Raw genomic sequence first — 16,813 nt, 5'->3', positions numbered from 1 at the left:
GGAAAATATATTTACACTATTCAATTTAGTAACAAATAGGAACTTTCAATCTACCCTAATTAATTTTAAAAATACAATCCGTTAAATGTATTTAAAAATTGACCAGTTTCTTTTTCTATTACTGCTAGGTACCTACTATTTCACGAGACGGACAAACTTTGACTATCTGCTAACGAATCGGAAACAATTATACTTTGATTACAGCTTGTCGCATATCATTTTCTTCTTGTTATGTCTTGTTACGATGACTATCAAGTATTTGTTGACGCAGACTTGGACAAACTGAGAAAAAAATAAAACGAACATAGACAGTTATTTGTTTTACAAGGGGGCAAAGTTGTTGTTTAACCGCATGTGCCAATATTGAAACCCGAGCAAGCGAAAGATTCCAAAAAGTGGAATCGTGAGCGTTGAAAGGGTTTCAAGGGACGTAGGTTAAACAAACTTTGCTACCGAGTGAAACACAATTTTTTTTACCACACCAGCACGAACAAAATAAGGACTATAAAAAATCAAACTAAATCAAATCCAGCAATCTATTCAATGGTTATGACTCAAAATAATTATTTGTAGGTAAATTCTACCAGCCAGCTCAAGGCATCAAGTTAAAATTTGTATGAAATTACTTTGCACACTTGTGGATAAAATGCAATTTTGCTATCCGTTTTCGAATAGCAAAATTGATCTTTACCAGTTGGTGTGGTGAAAAAATATATACCTACTCGTACTTAGCAGAGTGTACTTACTCTGTTAATTCAGAATTGTATATGCGATTGCGCGTGCTTGCAACCGCAAATATCACGTGTTTGAGAATAAATAGGTCATAGGAATTATCTTTGTGGACTAATTTCGTATTAATGTAAAATACCCTATAATGGACGGTGATGCCATTATGGACAAAAAAACACAAATCCTTAAAAATAAGCATCTAAAATTAGTTTCTAAAAACTGACGGCAATGTACCTTAATCTAGAGTCATGGAGCTGCTTAATTTTGAAGTTTCATTTAATTCGGCCACTAGACCGGCCCTAGACCACTCTACAACCATGTTAAAATGACAAGCAGTAAGAGATTTCTTACAATCTGATTTATAACGTCACTATGACATAGTTCTACAGTGGCTTAGGGTTCCAATTTGTTGACTGTAGGTACGTAATGACAACATTTCATTGCAAGTTTGAGAATGATGATGATGATTTTCTGTTTGATATCCAGTTTATACACATCCTACATTTACTATCTATATAAAGGGATAAGAAACCAAAATTCAAGTGTCATTTTATTATTATTTATTACGACGAATAAAGCCAAAAATTAGTGAGGTACACATAATACTTATCAGTCAGTTATTTTGGTGGATGCACTAGAAGTAAGCACCAGTAATGACTAAATTACTTCATATTTTCCTTAATCCACTTGATATATTTGTAGACATTAGTATAGTACCCAACTTCAGCGGTCCCGCACTTCATCAAAGCGGGTCCATAACTGACGATGCCCGACAGGTAATATTTATCTTGATAATACATGTAGAGTGGGCCTCCAGAGTCTCCGGGGCATGTATCTTTGCCCTTCACGTCGCCCGCACACAGATGTTTGGGTGGTACATCAGACCCGTATTTCAAGCAGTTTGCTCTAGGTATGAGGTTGAGTTCGGTGGCTTGCAGAATGTCAGAAGAGTAGGCAGACTCGGTTTCGCCCCAGCCGACGATGGCGAGGGCCGCTCCTTTGTTTATGGGGTGGTCGACGTCAAACGGTGGGAGAGGTATCGGCTTGATGTAGGCTGGAAGAAAAAAAACTTGGTCATTCAAGGTTAATGTGGCTAATTCCGGGCCTATTCCATGTTTTTTCCTTAAAAATGTTTGACAATTGATCATTTTACGAAAAAAGCTACGACTTTGCTTTTAGTTTCAGCAATCCAAAGCAAATCGATTTATTCCTACGATTAAAAATAAAAGGAGTATGGCTCGTGGACGCGATTCTTTCTTGACGGAATAACCCACAGCCAGAGTGACCTTAATTAATATTAAACAAGTGTATAATTCGCCTTAAGGGTATCTGCTCAGTCGTTGGATAATAGAACGTTGGATATTTATCTGTCTGTCCTTTATATTATTTGTATCTTGATTTGAATATTCATAACCCGTGACCTTGGGGCCGATTTTTGAATCTCACTGTCACTAAAATACCGGTTGAAAACGGTGACTTGCCTATTATTTTCAGTGACAATTTTCTGAATTCGAACGCGTGAGACTCAAAAATCGGCCCGCTTATCTAGTCAAAGCAAGATGGTTGCAGGTTGCAGGGTAGGAATATGGCAGTCATCTGTTCGCACGGGCATACTACACCTGTCTAACTGTAGCTTTCGTAAAAACTAGTGCCTACGTCAAATCATGGGATTAGTTGTCAAAGCGGACCCCAGGTTCCCATGAGCCGTGGCAAATGCCGGGATAACGCAAGGAGGATGAGGAGGATGATGACTTTAGACTTAAGTAAGTACCCAGGTAAACTTTAATTTAACTAAATAAACTTCTTTGTTATCCTTAGAGCACTTTTGCGAAAATCACGAGAAAAGGTGAGGAAATTGAGTGAAGTCAATCCAATTAGTTCAATATTTAAATACTTAGAGAGAATGTCGTACGTTGCACTGCGGTGCATCGAGTGACATCAATAAGATTGGGTACTGCACTTTCAATAATGCACCCTGGTGCATTAGTTATTTATTCTAAGTACCTTAAGGGGTGTCTAATACGGTCAGCAAAAGTGTTTATTTGAAAAAGATTTGTTATTTACCTATGATCAGTTGTTAATGTATATTGCTGAAATAGGTTTTCTTAGATAAGCCAACGACATAGGCACGTGAAGTGCCAATTACCACAATATTGTGGTAAAGAAGCACACTATGTATTTATTTTCAATTACTAACTTCGTGTAGGACTCGTGCAAAATCGCTTTCTCATAATAATATAGTCCATTTTCTTGATATCATTACTTGATATCCAGAAAAACGTCATTGTACTTTTGCCACCTACACTATTTTCTATATGAAACGTTCCCGAGTAGCCAGTCCCTGTCGTAACCAGGGTGCTTCACGTACCTTGTCCAGGTCTGTTCTTCACGCATTTGGTTACTCTTGCGGTCATATTCTCCTAAGTATTATGGAGATGCTAACTAACTAGCCATGTACACTATTTCCTATATGGAACGTACCCGTGAGCGGTGCTCGTTTCTGAAGTCTCATCAGAGCAATGTCGTTGGCCACGGTCGTGCTGTCATAGTCAGGGTGCTTCACCACCTTGTCCGGGTACACCAGTCTGTTTTTCACGCATTTCTGCTTCACACAGTCCACTGGGTAACTCTTGCGGTCGTACTCTCCTAGGTATATGGAGATGCTGTGAAATAATTTTAATTTTAGTGCTTATTGTAGGTGTACGATATAATTTTGTTGGCTATTTTTTGTGTCTAATTTCATTAATTCATTCATACATAATACCTACTTACTAATATTAGTACCAGTGCCTGAGAACCAGGATATTGGAAACCTCAGACATTATAATATTACCTTGGAGGTATTTCCTTTAGAAAATACATAGGTACTTGTATACATAATGTCATTTCATTAATTCCCGCTGAACAAGGCCACGCTCTCTTTTTATGTTTATAAGTAATTAAAAAAAAAGTCGAAATTGAGAATCTTGTTCAAGTACGCATTTAATTATAACAATTTCTGAATCATTTTAAAGGTTGTTCTGGTATAAACAGGAAAATACAGTATTTTAATTAAAAATCAGACTATCGCGAAGAAATTTCCTCTGGCAGAAAATGTAATTTTGGGTAATACTTATTTAGCTTACAACAGCGAGGCTTTTGGCGGTCGGAGCCCGAGATGCCGGTTACTAGCTACCATCCCTTACCAAACACTGGTACTTTATTGGATCCGACCTCCCTTACGCCGTGGCTTGCGTGGGCGACGGTCGCGCGACGGCGATGCGACGCTTACGAAATCAAACCTTATCGATATGGAAGTATGAGACGCGACGGCGACGGTCGCGCGACCGTCGCCCACGCAAGACACGGCGTTAGACAGGCGGGGTTTCGGTGTGTAAGCTACACATAATGCTCTTGTTGGCACGGACGTGGACCGACGACGTTACTCGCCCAGCGGTGAACTATCAATATCGTCGTGTATCTTCTATTTGCAAGGGAATGCTTATCTCTACTCTTACTCTACTCTTACTCTTGGTCGTATTTGATGTCGTGGTCCAGACAGTGCGCGGCGGTGAGGACATGGCATTCACCAATAAGAGACCCAGCACACAGGAATGATTCTTTAGTACTTTTAATTTTCGTTCTGGAGGTAGCGGGTTCGAACCCCGGCTCGCACCAATGAGTTTTTCGGAACTTATGTGCGAAATGTCATTTGATATTTGCCAGTCGCTTTTCGGTGAGGGAAAACATCGTGAGGAAACCGGACTAATTCCAATAAGGTCTGTTACCCTTCGGGTTGGAAGGTCAGATGGCAGATGGCTGTCGCTTTCGAAAAACTAGTGCCTACGCCAAATCTTGAGATTAGTTGTTAAAACGGACTCCAGGCTCCCATAAGCCGTGGCAAATTCCGGGATAAAGCAAGGAGGATGATGACTTTGGTTCAAGAAACGATTTGCTGGAAGCAATTTACTCTTGGTGGTATTTGATGTCGTGGTCCAGACAGTGCGCGGCGGTGAGGACGTGGCATTCACCAATAAGAGAGCCAGAACACAGGAATGATTCTTTAGTACTTTTACTTTGCTTAAAAAACGATTTGCTTGAAGCAACTTACTCTTGGTGGTATTTGATGTCGTGGTCTAGACAGTGCGCGGCCGTGAGGACGTGGCGCTCACCAATAAGAGAGCCGGCACATAGGTAGGTGCCTCTGGTAGTTTTGATGGACAGCCGGGCTATACTCGGGAATTGGCCTATCGCTGCTGGGTGGCCGCCTGAATAAAAAAGGCAATAACAGATCAGTGAGGGTAAAATGGAAAAACATCGAATGGCGCTGGAATCAGAAGGAAACTTTTTCCTACTGTTTCTAGCTACTAGCTGCCGACCACGGGGTCGACTACGGAGCTGAATGGCATTTCTGAGACGCGAAACGAAAACGAAACGCCGCGAAAGGTAGTCTGGCTCTGTTCCGCCAATGCGCACGAGCGATAGAGATAGATATCTACGAGCGTTTCGTTTCGTGAGCGTTTGTGTCATTCGGCTACGTAGACGTACCCTGGTATGGTAAAAATATGAAAATAAAGATTGGAATTTTTTTTTTGCAAAAAATTCGTATTTGGAACAAGCTTTTCTCGCCGACTGTACCTTTCTTTCAACAGTCATCTATTGCTCTCTGAGACGTTTCTAAAAACCCCTTACTCGATGGGGATACGACGTTTCATAACAGAGTTCCTAATGACCACCTTTCTGCTCCATCATCAGATCAGGCACTGGTAGAGAATGCCTGCTAGTATTAAGTCCGCCATGTACTTTTTTGAATTGTGCAATAAAGTTTAAATAAATAAATAAAACCATAGTATTGCATTGTCACGTGATTTACGTATGTGTGCAAAATTTAAGCTGAATCGGAAACCGGGAAGTGGATAAAATTTAGCTTCTACGTTTTGACCCAAACTACCATACTAAGTTAAATAAAAGCTTGTAAAAATACAAAATGTCACATTTTTACATAAGTAAGTAAAACTGTCTGCACATTTTAGAGAATGATTTGCTCCAAAATATTCCTTTATAATACTTAATACCTTTCGGCGAAATAACTGGAATTTTCCTTAAAGGAAGTAAGGATTAATAATAGATAAGATAATAATTAATTGACGAGGATTACCGGGGTTTTCCTCTAACGCGAGCGACTAATTTTATTATAGAATAGATTATTCCCCTCAAGCGTTAATAATACAATATTTTGTTACTTTTACATCGTTACATTTCCATTCAAGTTCACGGAGTTCACATTCAGTTCACGGAGTTTAGCCGCCGCGTGAACTCCTAACAATGTGAACTTGTGAAGGCCCGAAACATGTCGCAGCAATATAGCGATATAATAACGTGAGTGCAACCGTAGAATCATTAATTAATTGAATATGTCTCACGAAAGTTTAACGTGTATATAACTTTCATTCAAATGAAATAAAAGTTATGTCAAAGTAGATAATTGATCTATGTCGAGTTGCTTTTTAATCGGATGCTATCCGAATATTTATCAGAAAAGTAAACTACAAATACAAAATAAGCAGTTTAAGTATCTAAAGAAATAATATCGGGGATAGAATTCAATAAGGTTCAAATTTATTAAACAGTTTACAGTATGCAGGTAACTTTTTTTGAAGATGACAAAACGTGTTATCTCCGAAAGGGCTTTTTATGGATTTGAACCTTATTGTTATCATGATAGTTGCTTTTTAACTATACTGAGACTTTAGCACGTGCTGTGGAAACGGGAGCTAGCCGCTGTGAATAATAGAAACAAAGGCTTTTGTTTAACAGATTACGGCACAACCCAAAAATTCATCTCAGAAAATTCATACTATACACAAGGGTGCAAAGTTGTATTTTAACGCCGAGTTAGGAATTGAAAAACGAGCAAGTGAAAGTATTCTATAGTTGAACCACGAGCGAAGCGAGTGGTTCGAAAATAAAATCCTGAACTTGGCGAGTTTTCCAACACACCAGAAGTTTGCACCCGTGTGTAACACAAAACTTTTCCCCTCACTATAGCGAGGAAAGTACAACGCAAAAAACGCGCTTATCACTGCTTCCAGTAGTTCCACAGGTGGTAAAACATCTTCATCACTAGATTAACCCACTTTTATCAATTTTAAAGCAGAAAATTTGGCTATATTCAAGGTTCAAATTACTTTATCCACTAATGGATAAAATATTTTGGCGAAATATTGATTTTAATTGATAAAAATCACATTTTTTAAGGCTTGGCGGGTTGACCGTCCCCCCGCGGTGAGTACGGGAAGACCGTCTAGTGCTTGTTGTCCCGTTTTGTCCCTTTTTACCCACTGGTATTAAAGGACAAAACACGTGTTTCCGAGCTAGTGAGGGGAAAAATATATTACATAACACATTAAAATATAGAATGTTATGAATACCTATAAATCATAGCACTACTTTTCACATTATCGTGTTTTTAAAATTTTATACCGCTTTTTAACTAGGAAAGTTATTCTGCCCAACCCTGTATCTTTACACGAATAACCTTTCAAAACTGTTTTACAGCAAGCGACACGTATGGTGATTAGAAATCGCGATATCGACACTTCTTCAGTTGCAGGCCAGGAGTTCCATAGGTTACGGTGACCGCATTCCATCAGGGGGACCGTATGCTTGTTTGCCACCGACGTATTAAAAAAAATTGTCGGATCCAAAACTTTATGGGCCCTTTCACTTAATCAATCCATCCAAAAGTTTTCTTAATTTCCGGCAGGTAGTCAAAACTCCTGAACTTGGAAAATACAGAAAGCTCATTGGAGGGAATTGAAGGGAACTTTTAAAAGACACACTTCATTGAGTAACGAAAAGTTAAAGTTAATTTAGTTCAAAGTTACCTGTCACCTCCTTTCCCCCGCGAGTACAGTAAAACAAAGAGATCAATAAAGAGTACTACCACACAGTATGGCCACTCCCGCTCCCCGCTGAAAGTGCCGCCTATCCCCTCTCGGTTACCTCACAGTTACCGCCTGTCAAAAACGCGAACAGTCGACCTGTCATATCTCACTCATACAAGCATGGTACGCGTTCACCTACACCTACACGAGCTTAGAATGTGTGCTAGGAACGCGCCTCTTTCATATATTTGATCGCTAGTGTCCGAGATGTGCCGCGAGTGTGTCTGTGTGCGTTCAACTGTGGAATGGGCGATGGGCTAGAAACCTACAATACCATAATTTCGTTTTTTTTCAACCTCTTTGCTGCGAGTGTCATTGGGACTCTAGAAGAGTCATATGCTCTGCCTACTTCTTCACACTATTTGATACACATACAGGTGTAAGGTTACTTATGTATATATAGTGTTAGTTAAGTTATAGCCTTATAGCAATATGGTGCTGTGGTTGTTACCTGCTATATATTTGTCTGGGGCAATCGATGCGTCTTGCTGCTGGCTAATGGTTCCATTATGTTTGAACGCTGGAAATAAAATATTATGCTTGTGTTTAATTAGGTACAAAACTAGCTTAGATAAGTTTTTTATGTAGTAACATAATATATCTTCTAGTTACCTAAGTTGTCCCATCTGTGGTTGTATCTGATAATTTTCTTTCTCTTAAAGCCTTATTGTTAGCGTAGACAAAATTCGATCCAAATTAACGATAATTTCGGCGATAATTTTTATACAGTTAAAAATTAATTATTGTATTGCACTTAATACATAAATATAATTCTATTAAAGGCAGCGCCTTAGCGCTTAATACATAAATATATTCTATTAATGTCCTGAATGAATCAGTTCACTTAGAAACGGTTAAGGGAGGCAACGGGTGACCCTCGTGCTGGCAGCTTTCTCGTGCAAAGAATTGCTATTGCAATACAGCGCGGGAATGCTACTTGCGTGATGGGCACCCTGCCGAGGGGCCAGGGCCTGGCGGGTGGGTTTTAGGTTTATTTTTTATTTTTTAGATAAGTATAGTTTAAGTTTTTTTCTTCTTAATAGTGTAATATTTAGTTTATACCCAATTTAGTTTTAATGATTAAATGACTTATATAAGTACACTGTTGACTAATTTTACAGATCAATTCAATCAAAAGTCTTACCAATATGTCGTCCCCGAAGGTCCACTGAGCTTTGTGCGCCCACTAACATCGACACCAAACAAATAATTCTCAAAGCCATATTGACAACTGCCGTAATAAATAACAAAAATACTTAACCTCACCAAAGGCGAGGTCTATTAAGTGTTTATTCCATAAATCACCACCTTTATAACGGATTTCTTCAGGAAACTAATACATTAATTAACATTCTAACCAAATGACGTAACTCCCCCTTGTTATCCAATTGAAATGTAATTTTAATTACTTGTAGTTACAACATATTTTATTACGCCCGTCGGTTACTAGTTAGAAATAATTGTTTAATTGAGTATTGTATAATAGTGCATTAGAAATCCTTTAATTACTCATTTTAATAAAATAATATTAAGTTTAATGAACTTCCTGTTCATGGAAGGAGAAGGAGGACATGCATAAGTAAATAACTGATATTAATTAATAAGTAATTAGTGCACGTATTTGTACTGCTAGGTTCAATATGTAAACAGTACAGTGTACGGCTACCATAAGATTGACAATGATAATTTTATGATATATTCGTGCGCGTGGTTCACTAATATCTGGCAGAAACTTTTATTTGATTCGTATAATAGTTCTTGGCAGAAGTTACGTTCGGCAGAAACACCTTACGCAGAATATGCTTTGTCATAAATCATTTCGCAGATTTTTATAATACCGAATGGTTTATTGGCATAATGTTAATGAGCATAATAGTCTTCTAGTCGAATAGTACTTTCGCAGATAATATTTGTGCATAATATTTAGTCGGCATAGTTGTCCTTCTCCTTTCAAATTGGTTTGTGATAGCGAGCCCGACGTATTAGGGATGCAAGATATCTAACACTCCTCCTCGCTTCGCTCGTCGTCGTACCTAACGGTGGCTCTGGGACAGTATTTCCTTTTTGATAGCGTGTCAGAACCTTGCTCTTGTAATAGTATGCTATGTGATTATTATGGTATATAAAATTATGCTAAATCAAATTCGACCAAAGTAACGTTTTGCAGAACAATATTCTGCCAAGTGTGTCGTATGCGTGGTTGTAATAATGCCAACTATTTTTTCTGCAAAATTGACATTCGACCAAAAGTGTTTCTGCGAAACATGTTATGCGAAGTGTGTTTCTGACCAAAATTATTCTGCCAGATGAGGGTAACCCCGTGCGCGTATATGTACCTAGGTGGACCATTTTTTTCAAAGTTGTCTACCCAAATGTCCCAAGATTTCTGTTCAAAATTCTACCTATAATTCTACCTACCTAACCATATATACAGTGTAAACTCTATATAACGGCACTGAAGGGACTGTGCATATTATGGCGTTATAGAGAGTTGCCGTTAAGTGGAGAGAAGACAAATCGGAATTAGAAAAAGAAAAAGTTTATTTCAGAATAGTGTTAGTAGTAATATACGTTAGTCATGGTCAAAAACGGCCTACACATGGAAGCAATCCCAATTTGTAAACAAAAGAACCAATTTTTTAGAAAGTTCGGGACGCTTGATGCCGACGTAGAGTTTATTGCCGGCTAGGATAACAAAGCGACAAAAGAACGTACACAGGTGCGCAGTTTTTACTAATTTTAGCAACTTTAAAGGTACTTTTTATTACTTAATTGTTGCCGTTATTGCCGTTATTGAGAGTGGGTGTGATGCTATGTAGAGTGTATCATTGTATGGTAGACAAGCTAAACCAACCAAAGTCAATTGGTTTCGACGCTTTAGAGAGTGTGCCGTTAAATCGAGTGACGTTACATGGAGTTTACACTGTATTTAAAATATATGTTTCTCCTCCCCTCGCGCCTCGCCCCGCCCGCGCGGCCCTCTAACTAGTTGTTGACACCTGACAGACTGTTATAAGACATGTACGAGAGCGGTTGTGCTTCCTTGGTGAATTGTGGGCCCCGGCCAATCCTGCCTGCGGTGCCTGACTCCCGGAGAGAAGGTTAGTGCATGTCTTTGACCACCTTGACAGATTTTTGTATTTCTATTTTGCCTCCTCTTGTCCGTTCATAAACATTTTTGGTAGCAGAGCGTGGTTAGATCCCCTCTTTATATTAATTTCATACCCCGTGTGGTGAAACATTGCAAAATCCTCCCTTTCTTAATCTTTTGGCGCGTTTAGTACCTATTTGTGTTACCTAAAGTTATTAAATACGTAAAATTGCATTCTGGAATTTGTGCCTACGTAACTGTGTATTCCGCCATCGAATATCCTTAGTTCAATCCGATTGCCAAATTGTAATTTGTACCTTAACTCCAGGGCCGACGGCTCAATTTAATTTTGTTTCTAAATTAAAAACACGTGGAATTTAAAGTTACTTTGAATTAAGCCAGTGCTATATTATAGTCCCCGGTAAAAGTGATAAGCTAAACTACTGTTTATAAACCTACTTGAAGTATTTTTGACTAAACTTTGACTAATTATTATATTTCCAATCTTGTTGCCGCGCTCCCTAATTAGGACCTTATCTGCAAGCGAATACGTTCGAATTTAAAGCGTCTTGCGAATTATAGTTATTTAATTTTCCTTTGCTAAACTGTCTTATCGCTTGAGTTAAAATGGCTGATGAAGGGAATAATGATACGATTAGATCGACATTGTTTACGGAAACTAGTGATTATAGAAAATCAATTGGAACTTTAAGATTTACTAGTGAGTGGATCGCGAATGCACACTCACAGTTGAATCTAGCGGACCGTGCCCGACTTATGGTTTATGTAACTGACCTTGAGGAACAATATAAGGAGTTCCGAGGTGCCAGCGCCCAGCTCCTTGGCGGCTTGGATCAGGCAATAGACGTTGAGGAGTACACCTATGTTCAAAACCTTGTTAGGACCGTGCGCGACCAAGTCGTAGACATTAAGGTTAAACGTAACGAGATAGCCGTACCTATCTCCGCAAGTACTCCAATGCGTTCAGCGCCTGAACGGGCTACTATTCTCGCCGCTGACCTCGACCTCCCGCGACCCCAAAAATTGCCTGATCTTCCAATTCCACGATTTAATGGGTGATTGGACGCCTGGATTAGTTTTATCGATCAATTTGATAATGTCGTTGATACTCGTAGTGATTTATTACCCACACATAAGATGCATTATTTAATGAGTGCATTGTCGGAGGAGCCTAAACGGCTAGTCCAACATTTGAAGGTTGAAGCCGGCAATTACTGTGTAGCCCGTGACCTTCTTAAAAGAAGGTACCATAACACACGCGTCCTTGCGGATACTTACATCGCCCAAATAGTATCCCTGCCCGATATTAGTCCTCGGTTGACTGGTCTACGCTCCAGTTTCCTCAACCCTTTGCTTACTGCTTATCGCTCTGGTACCATAACACACGCGTCCTTGCGGATACTTACATCGCCCAAATAATATCCCTGCCCGATATTAGTCCTCGGTTGACAGGTCTACGCTCCAGTTTCCTCAACCCTTTGCTTACTGCTTATCGCTGTTTAGAGCGACTCGAGTTACCAGTGAAACATTGGTCATATATTCTTGTCCACATATGTTTTGGGAAACTTCCTGCGGATTTAAAATCACGTTTCGAGCGCCGCCACGGAGACGGTCAAAAGGACCTACCTACCGATAAACTTATCGATTTCCTAGAAGAAGAATGCCGGCACCACGATAACGTGGGCAATACCTCTCTGGCGGACGCCGCGTCTAATTCCTATTTCAAAACCGGTGCGGTACCGAATGCTCCGCGTCACGCGTTGGTAGTCGAACCTAGTGCGCGCTCATCGAAGTGCCCTATGTGTTTGAGTCAAGGTCATTACTTGCGTGAGTGTCGAGATTTTTTAGATATGAGCCCCCGCGACCGCTCGAATTTTGTAAAATCAAATGGGCTATGTTATAGATGTTAAGATAAACACACAATTGTTTCGTGTACGCGCGACTATCGTTGTAACACTTGCCGTCGTCCTACCCATCACACACTTCTGTGTTTTAATGATCCAAAAAATCCGGTATATCCCCGCGGAAACCCGCAAAATCGATCAGCGGCATTTCGTCACTCTCCTGAGCCAAATAGGCCCAGCTCCCCCCACCCTCGCACAGGCGGGGGTGCTCGCTGTTATGTAATGAACCGTACCTCCCCGCGTCCTACCTCACCGGCTTCTCCCCCTCCATCTCCTTCTAGAACATGGCGTCGCTCTCCGAACCACTCCCCTACACGCTACTCTTCCCCACCCCTTCGTCGTGAAGTGCGTTCCCCTACCCCTACCACCAGTAGAGATTGGCGTGTAGCGTCTCCACGCCCTTCTCGGCGCGAAGTGTATAAAGGCTCTCAGCGTGAGAGTCCACAATAACTAGACGGCCCCTCTTCTTCACTTCCTACTCGTGCTTCAATAATTATTAACCCAGATCTAGTTGTCCTCGCAACTGCTGTTATCCACATGAAAACGTCTAACGGATATTATGTAGAAGCACGAGCCTTGATTGATAATGGTGCTCAAGGTTGTATGGTAACTTGTAACTTAGCGGCAACCCGACTTAATGTGCAATTGAATTGACCCCTTCCCGCGCTGTCATGCCTTTTTTGTATCCCTTTAACATGGATTGTCACCTTTTGTATACCCCACCCCATATCCCCCTTACGTTGCTACGTAATATGTGGATGACCCCTAGGCGCAGAGAGTGGCGACGTGGTCGTATTATATCAATCCGTCCCGGGAAAGATGGCGTTGTGCCCGTGGTACAGGTCCGGACAGCTACCGGTGTCCTGACCAGACCCACCAACAGAATTATTCTTTTACCGGTTGACAGACAAGTCAATTAACCCGACCATTCCAGAATGCAAGAAGTATACATAATAATTATGTTTTTTTTTGTCTCGTAAACATGGTGATGTTTAGGGCGGGGGTATGTTCAAAATTCTACCTATAATTCTACCTACCTAACCATATATATTTAAAAGATATGTTTCTCCTCCCCTCGCGCCTCGCCCCGCCCGCGCGGCCCTCTAACTAGTTGTTGACACCTGACAGACTGTTATAAGACATGTACGAGAGCGGTTGTGCTTCCTTGGTGAATTGTGGGCCCCGGCCAATCCTGCCTGCGGTTCCTGACTCCCGGAGAGAAGGTTAGTGCATGTCTTTGACCACCCTGACAGATTTTTGTATTTCTATTTTGCCTCCTCTTGTCCGTTCATAAACAATTTCCAAACATTTTTCAAACCTTCCATTCCAATCGTAAACTAGAACTTTCCTTTGCTAATCCGCGAATAGATAACGTGCAAGTCAATCAGTGCTAACCTGTTATAATTACTTGCGTATTTTTTACATGCAATTAATTTTCCCACCCTCCCACCGCAAAAATAAAAATAAATACGCAAATAAATATAACAACCCACCACGAAAAATACAAAACTCGACACGTGTTTCGCCTCTCTACGAGGCATCCTCAAAAGCTGATGTTGACGTTCCGAAGTCCCGCAACTGACACTCATCAGTCAGTCTGAGTATATATTTAATCGCCAGTGTCCAAGATGTGCTTATAGGTAGTTAATAAAACAAATGGCGACACAATTTTAAGGAAATGAATATTTTTACTTACTCGTCCTCATTCCATTTTTACTTACTCGATATACTTAATACGGGACAGACAAAAAAGCGTACCCCTGAAATGTATAGGCCTTTTAGGCTTAAAACTAGATGGCACTGTGGCGCTGTCAGTGGCCAAAATCATATTTTCCCCAAATATTTTTGCGTGTTTTTATTTTTTATAAGAACAAATGATATGCTCCTTTATTTTTTTTATATCATGATAGTTATCACGTCAATACACATTTTGAAAACAATAAATTTGTAAGCATCGTCAGTGTAGTTATGATAATATTTAATAGATGGCGCTATAAAAATGAGGTACGATTCTTAGTATGAAGATTGTAAATCCTATATAAATCATCCTTGCTTGTCTAGGATAAAACCTCAGACGTCATGGTAAGTTGATACAGAGAATAAAACAAAAGATGTTGAGTAATATTCCTTACCTTATTTATTGTACGTAGGAGCACAGTAAAAAAATAATTAGTTACTTATTCCTTTTCCTTATTGTTTTTATTCAATATAATAATTGGCGGCCTAACCACAATGACAATCGCTGACGCGCCTTGGCGATCGAAACGAAACGCAGTGTGGCTACGATTCACTTATGAAGCGTAAGCGAGTGTGAGATAATGACGCTGGGTAGGTACAACTACAAATACACCAATTAGAATCGTAGGCCACTCTAGAACCCTATTATATTGACACCGTGCTTTATTTGCTGTAAAAGTCAGTTTGACTTTTACTGTGAAAGGGTTCTACAGTGGCCTAGGATTCAGATTGGTTGACTGTACGCCAGGGGCCCGTGTCTCGAAAGGTACAGTCAACCAATTGGAACCCTAGGCCACTCTACAACCATGTCAAAATGACAAGCAGTATGAGATTTCTTACAGTCTGATTTATAACGTCACTATGACAAAGTTCTACAGTGGCCTAGGGTTCCAATTGGTTGACTGTACAAGCCTTGTATTACAAGTGCGCGAACTGTCAAATCGTATGGGTTGTCATGGAAACACACTTGTAATACAAGGCTTGTACCTTTCGAGAAACGGGCCACAGGACTTACGAGGATACGATAAAAGCCATACATTATATGACCTGTAACCTTACCCAGCCGATGTTTACGTAACTAACTTTCGATACAAGACTAAGTAATTTGCGACTGCAAGTGAGATGGTCAGAAAGTTACCTGGGCCAGTTTTTTTCAAAGTTGTCCCCCCCCCCTTTTTTTGATTTGGAAGTTTTTATGCGGTTTCCACTCAGAATCGTGAGCTCTTTCAATCCTACTGGGAGAAAAAAAGTGTACCAAGGTTTTTTTTCCATTCCGTTACCATTCTTTCATATTTTGTATGGCGTTAACGGAATGGAAGGTTAATCGATGGAATCAGGCGTTACTTTGCGGAAATCCATGTTAATCGTAAACTAGAACTTTCCTTTGCTAATCCGCGAATAGATAACGTGCAAGTCAATCAGTGCTAACCTGTTATAATTACTTGCGTATTTCACTCAGACTGACTGACTCAGACAGTACTCAGACTGACTGATGAGTGTCAGTTGCGGGACTTCGGAACGTCAACATCAGCTCCTGAGGATGCCTCGTAGAGAGGCGAAACACGTGTCGAGTTTTGTATTTTTCGTGGTGGGTTGTTATATTTATTTGCGTATTTATTTTTATTTTTGCGGTGGGAGGGTGGGAAAATTAATTGCATGTAAAAAATACGCAAGTAATTATAACAGGTTAGCACTGATTGACTTGCACGTTATCTATTCGCGGATTAGCAAAGGAAAGTTCTAGTTTACGATTAACATGGATTTCCGCAAAGTAACGCCTGATTCCATCGATTAACCTTCCATTCCGTTAACGCCATACAAAATATGAAAGAATGGTAACGGAATGGAAAAAAAACCTTGGTACACTTTTTTTCTCCCAATAGGATTGAAAGAGCTCACGATTCTGAGTGGAAACCGCATAAAAACTTCCAAATCAAAAAAAAAGGGGGGGGGGGACAACTTTGAAAAAAACTGGCCCAGGTAACTTTCTGACCATCTCACTTGCAGTCGCAAATTACTTAGTCTTGTATCGAAAGTTAGTTACGTAAACATCGGCTGGGTAAGGTTACAGGTCATATAATGTATGGCTTTTATCGTATCCTCGTAAGTCCTGTGGCCCGTTTCTCGAAAGGTACAAGCCTTGTATTACAAGTGTGTTTCCATGACAACCCATACGATTTGACAGTTCGCGCACTTGTAATACAAGGCTTGTACAGTCAACCAATTGGAACCCTAGGCCACTGTAGAACTGTCATAGTGACGTTATAAATCAGACTGTAAGAAATCTCATACTGCTTGTCATTTTGACATGGTTGTAGAGTGGCCTAGGGTTCCAATTGGTTGACTGTACCTTTCGAGACACGGGCCCCTGGCGTACAGTCAACCAATCTGAATCCTAGGCCACT

At 40.2% G+C, this 16,813-nt stretch overlaps 1 protein-coding gene across 1 annotated transcript; it reads right to left on the bottom strand.

Annotated features, from left to right (window-relative positions):
- Positions 1–1,274: 1,274 nt before the first annotated feature.
- LOC125228675 (melanization protease 1-like) lies at positions 1,275–8,934 on the bottom strand. Its single transcript, XM_048133328.1, has 5 exons — positions 8,800–8,934; positions 8,107–8,175; positions 4,820–4,976; positions 3,211–3,392; positions 1,275–1,783 (listed from the first exon to the last, which is right to left on the bottom strand). Exons 1-5 carry the CDS (start codon positions 8,876–8,878, stop codon positions 1,392–1,394), a joined length of 879 nt encoding a protein of 292 aa, XP_047989285.1. The 5' UTR covers positions 8,879–8,934; the 3' UTR covers positions 1,275–1,391.
- Positions 8,935–16,813: the final 7,879 nt, after the last annotated feature.

Source organism: Leguminivora glycinivorella, chromosome 8 (genome assembly GCF_023078275.1).
Source record: "Leguminivora glycinivorella isolate SPB_JAAS2020 chromosome 8, LegGlyc_1.1, whole genome shotgun sequence".
Taxonomy (NCBI): Eukaryota; Metazoa; Arthropoda; class Insecta; order Lepidoptera; family Tortricidae; genus Leguminivora; species Leguminivora glycinivorella.
The sequence above is the reverse complement of the archived record's forward strand: the minus strand, read 5'-3'. Positions and strand labels throughout refer to the sequence as shown.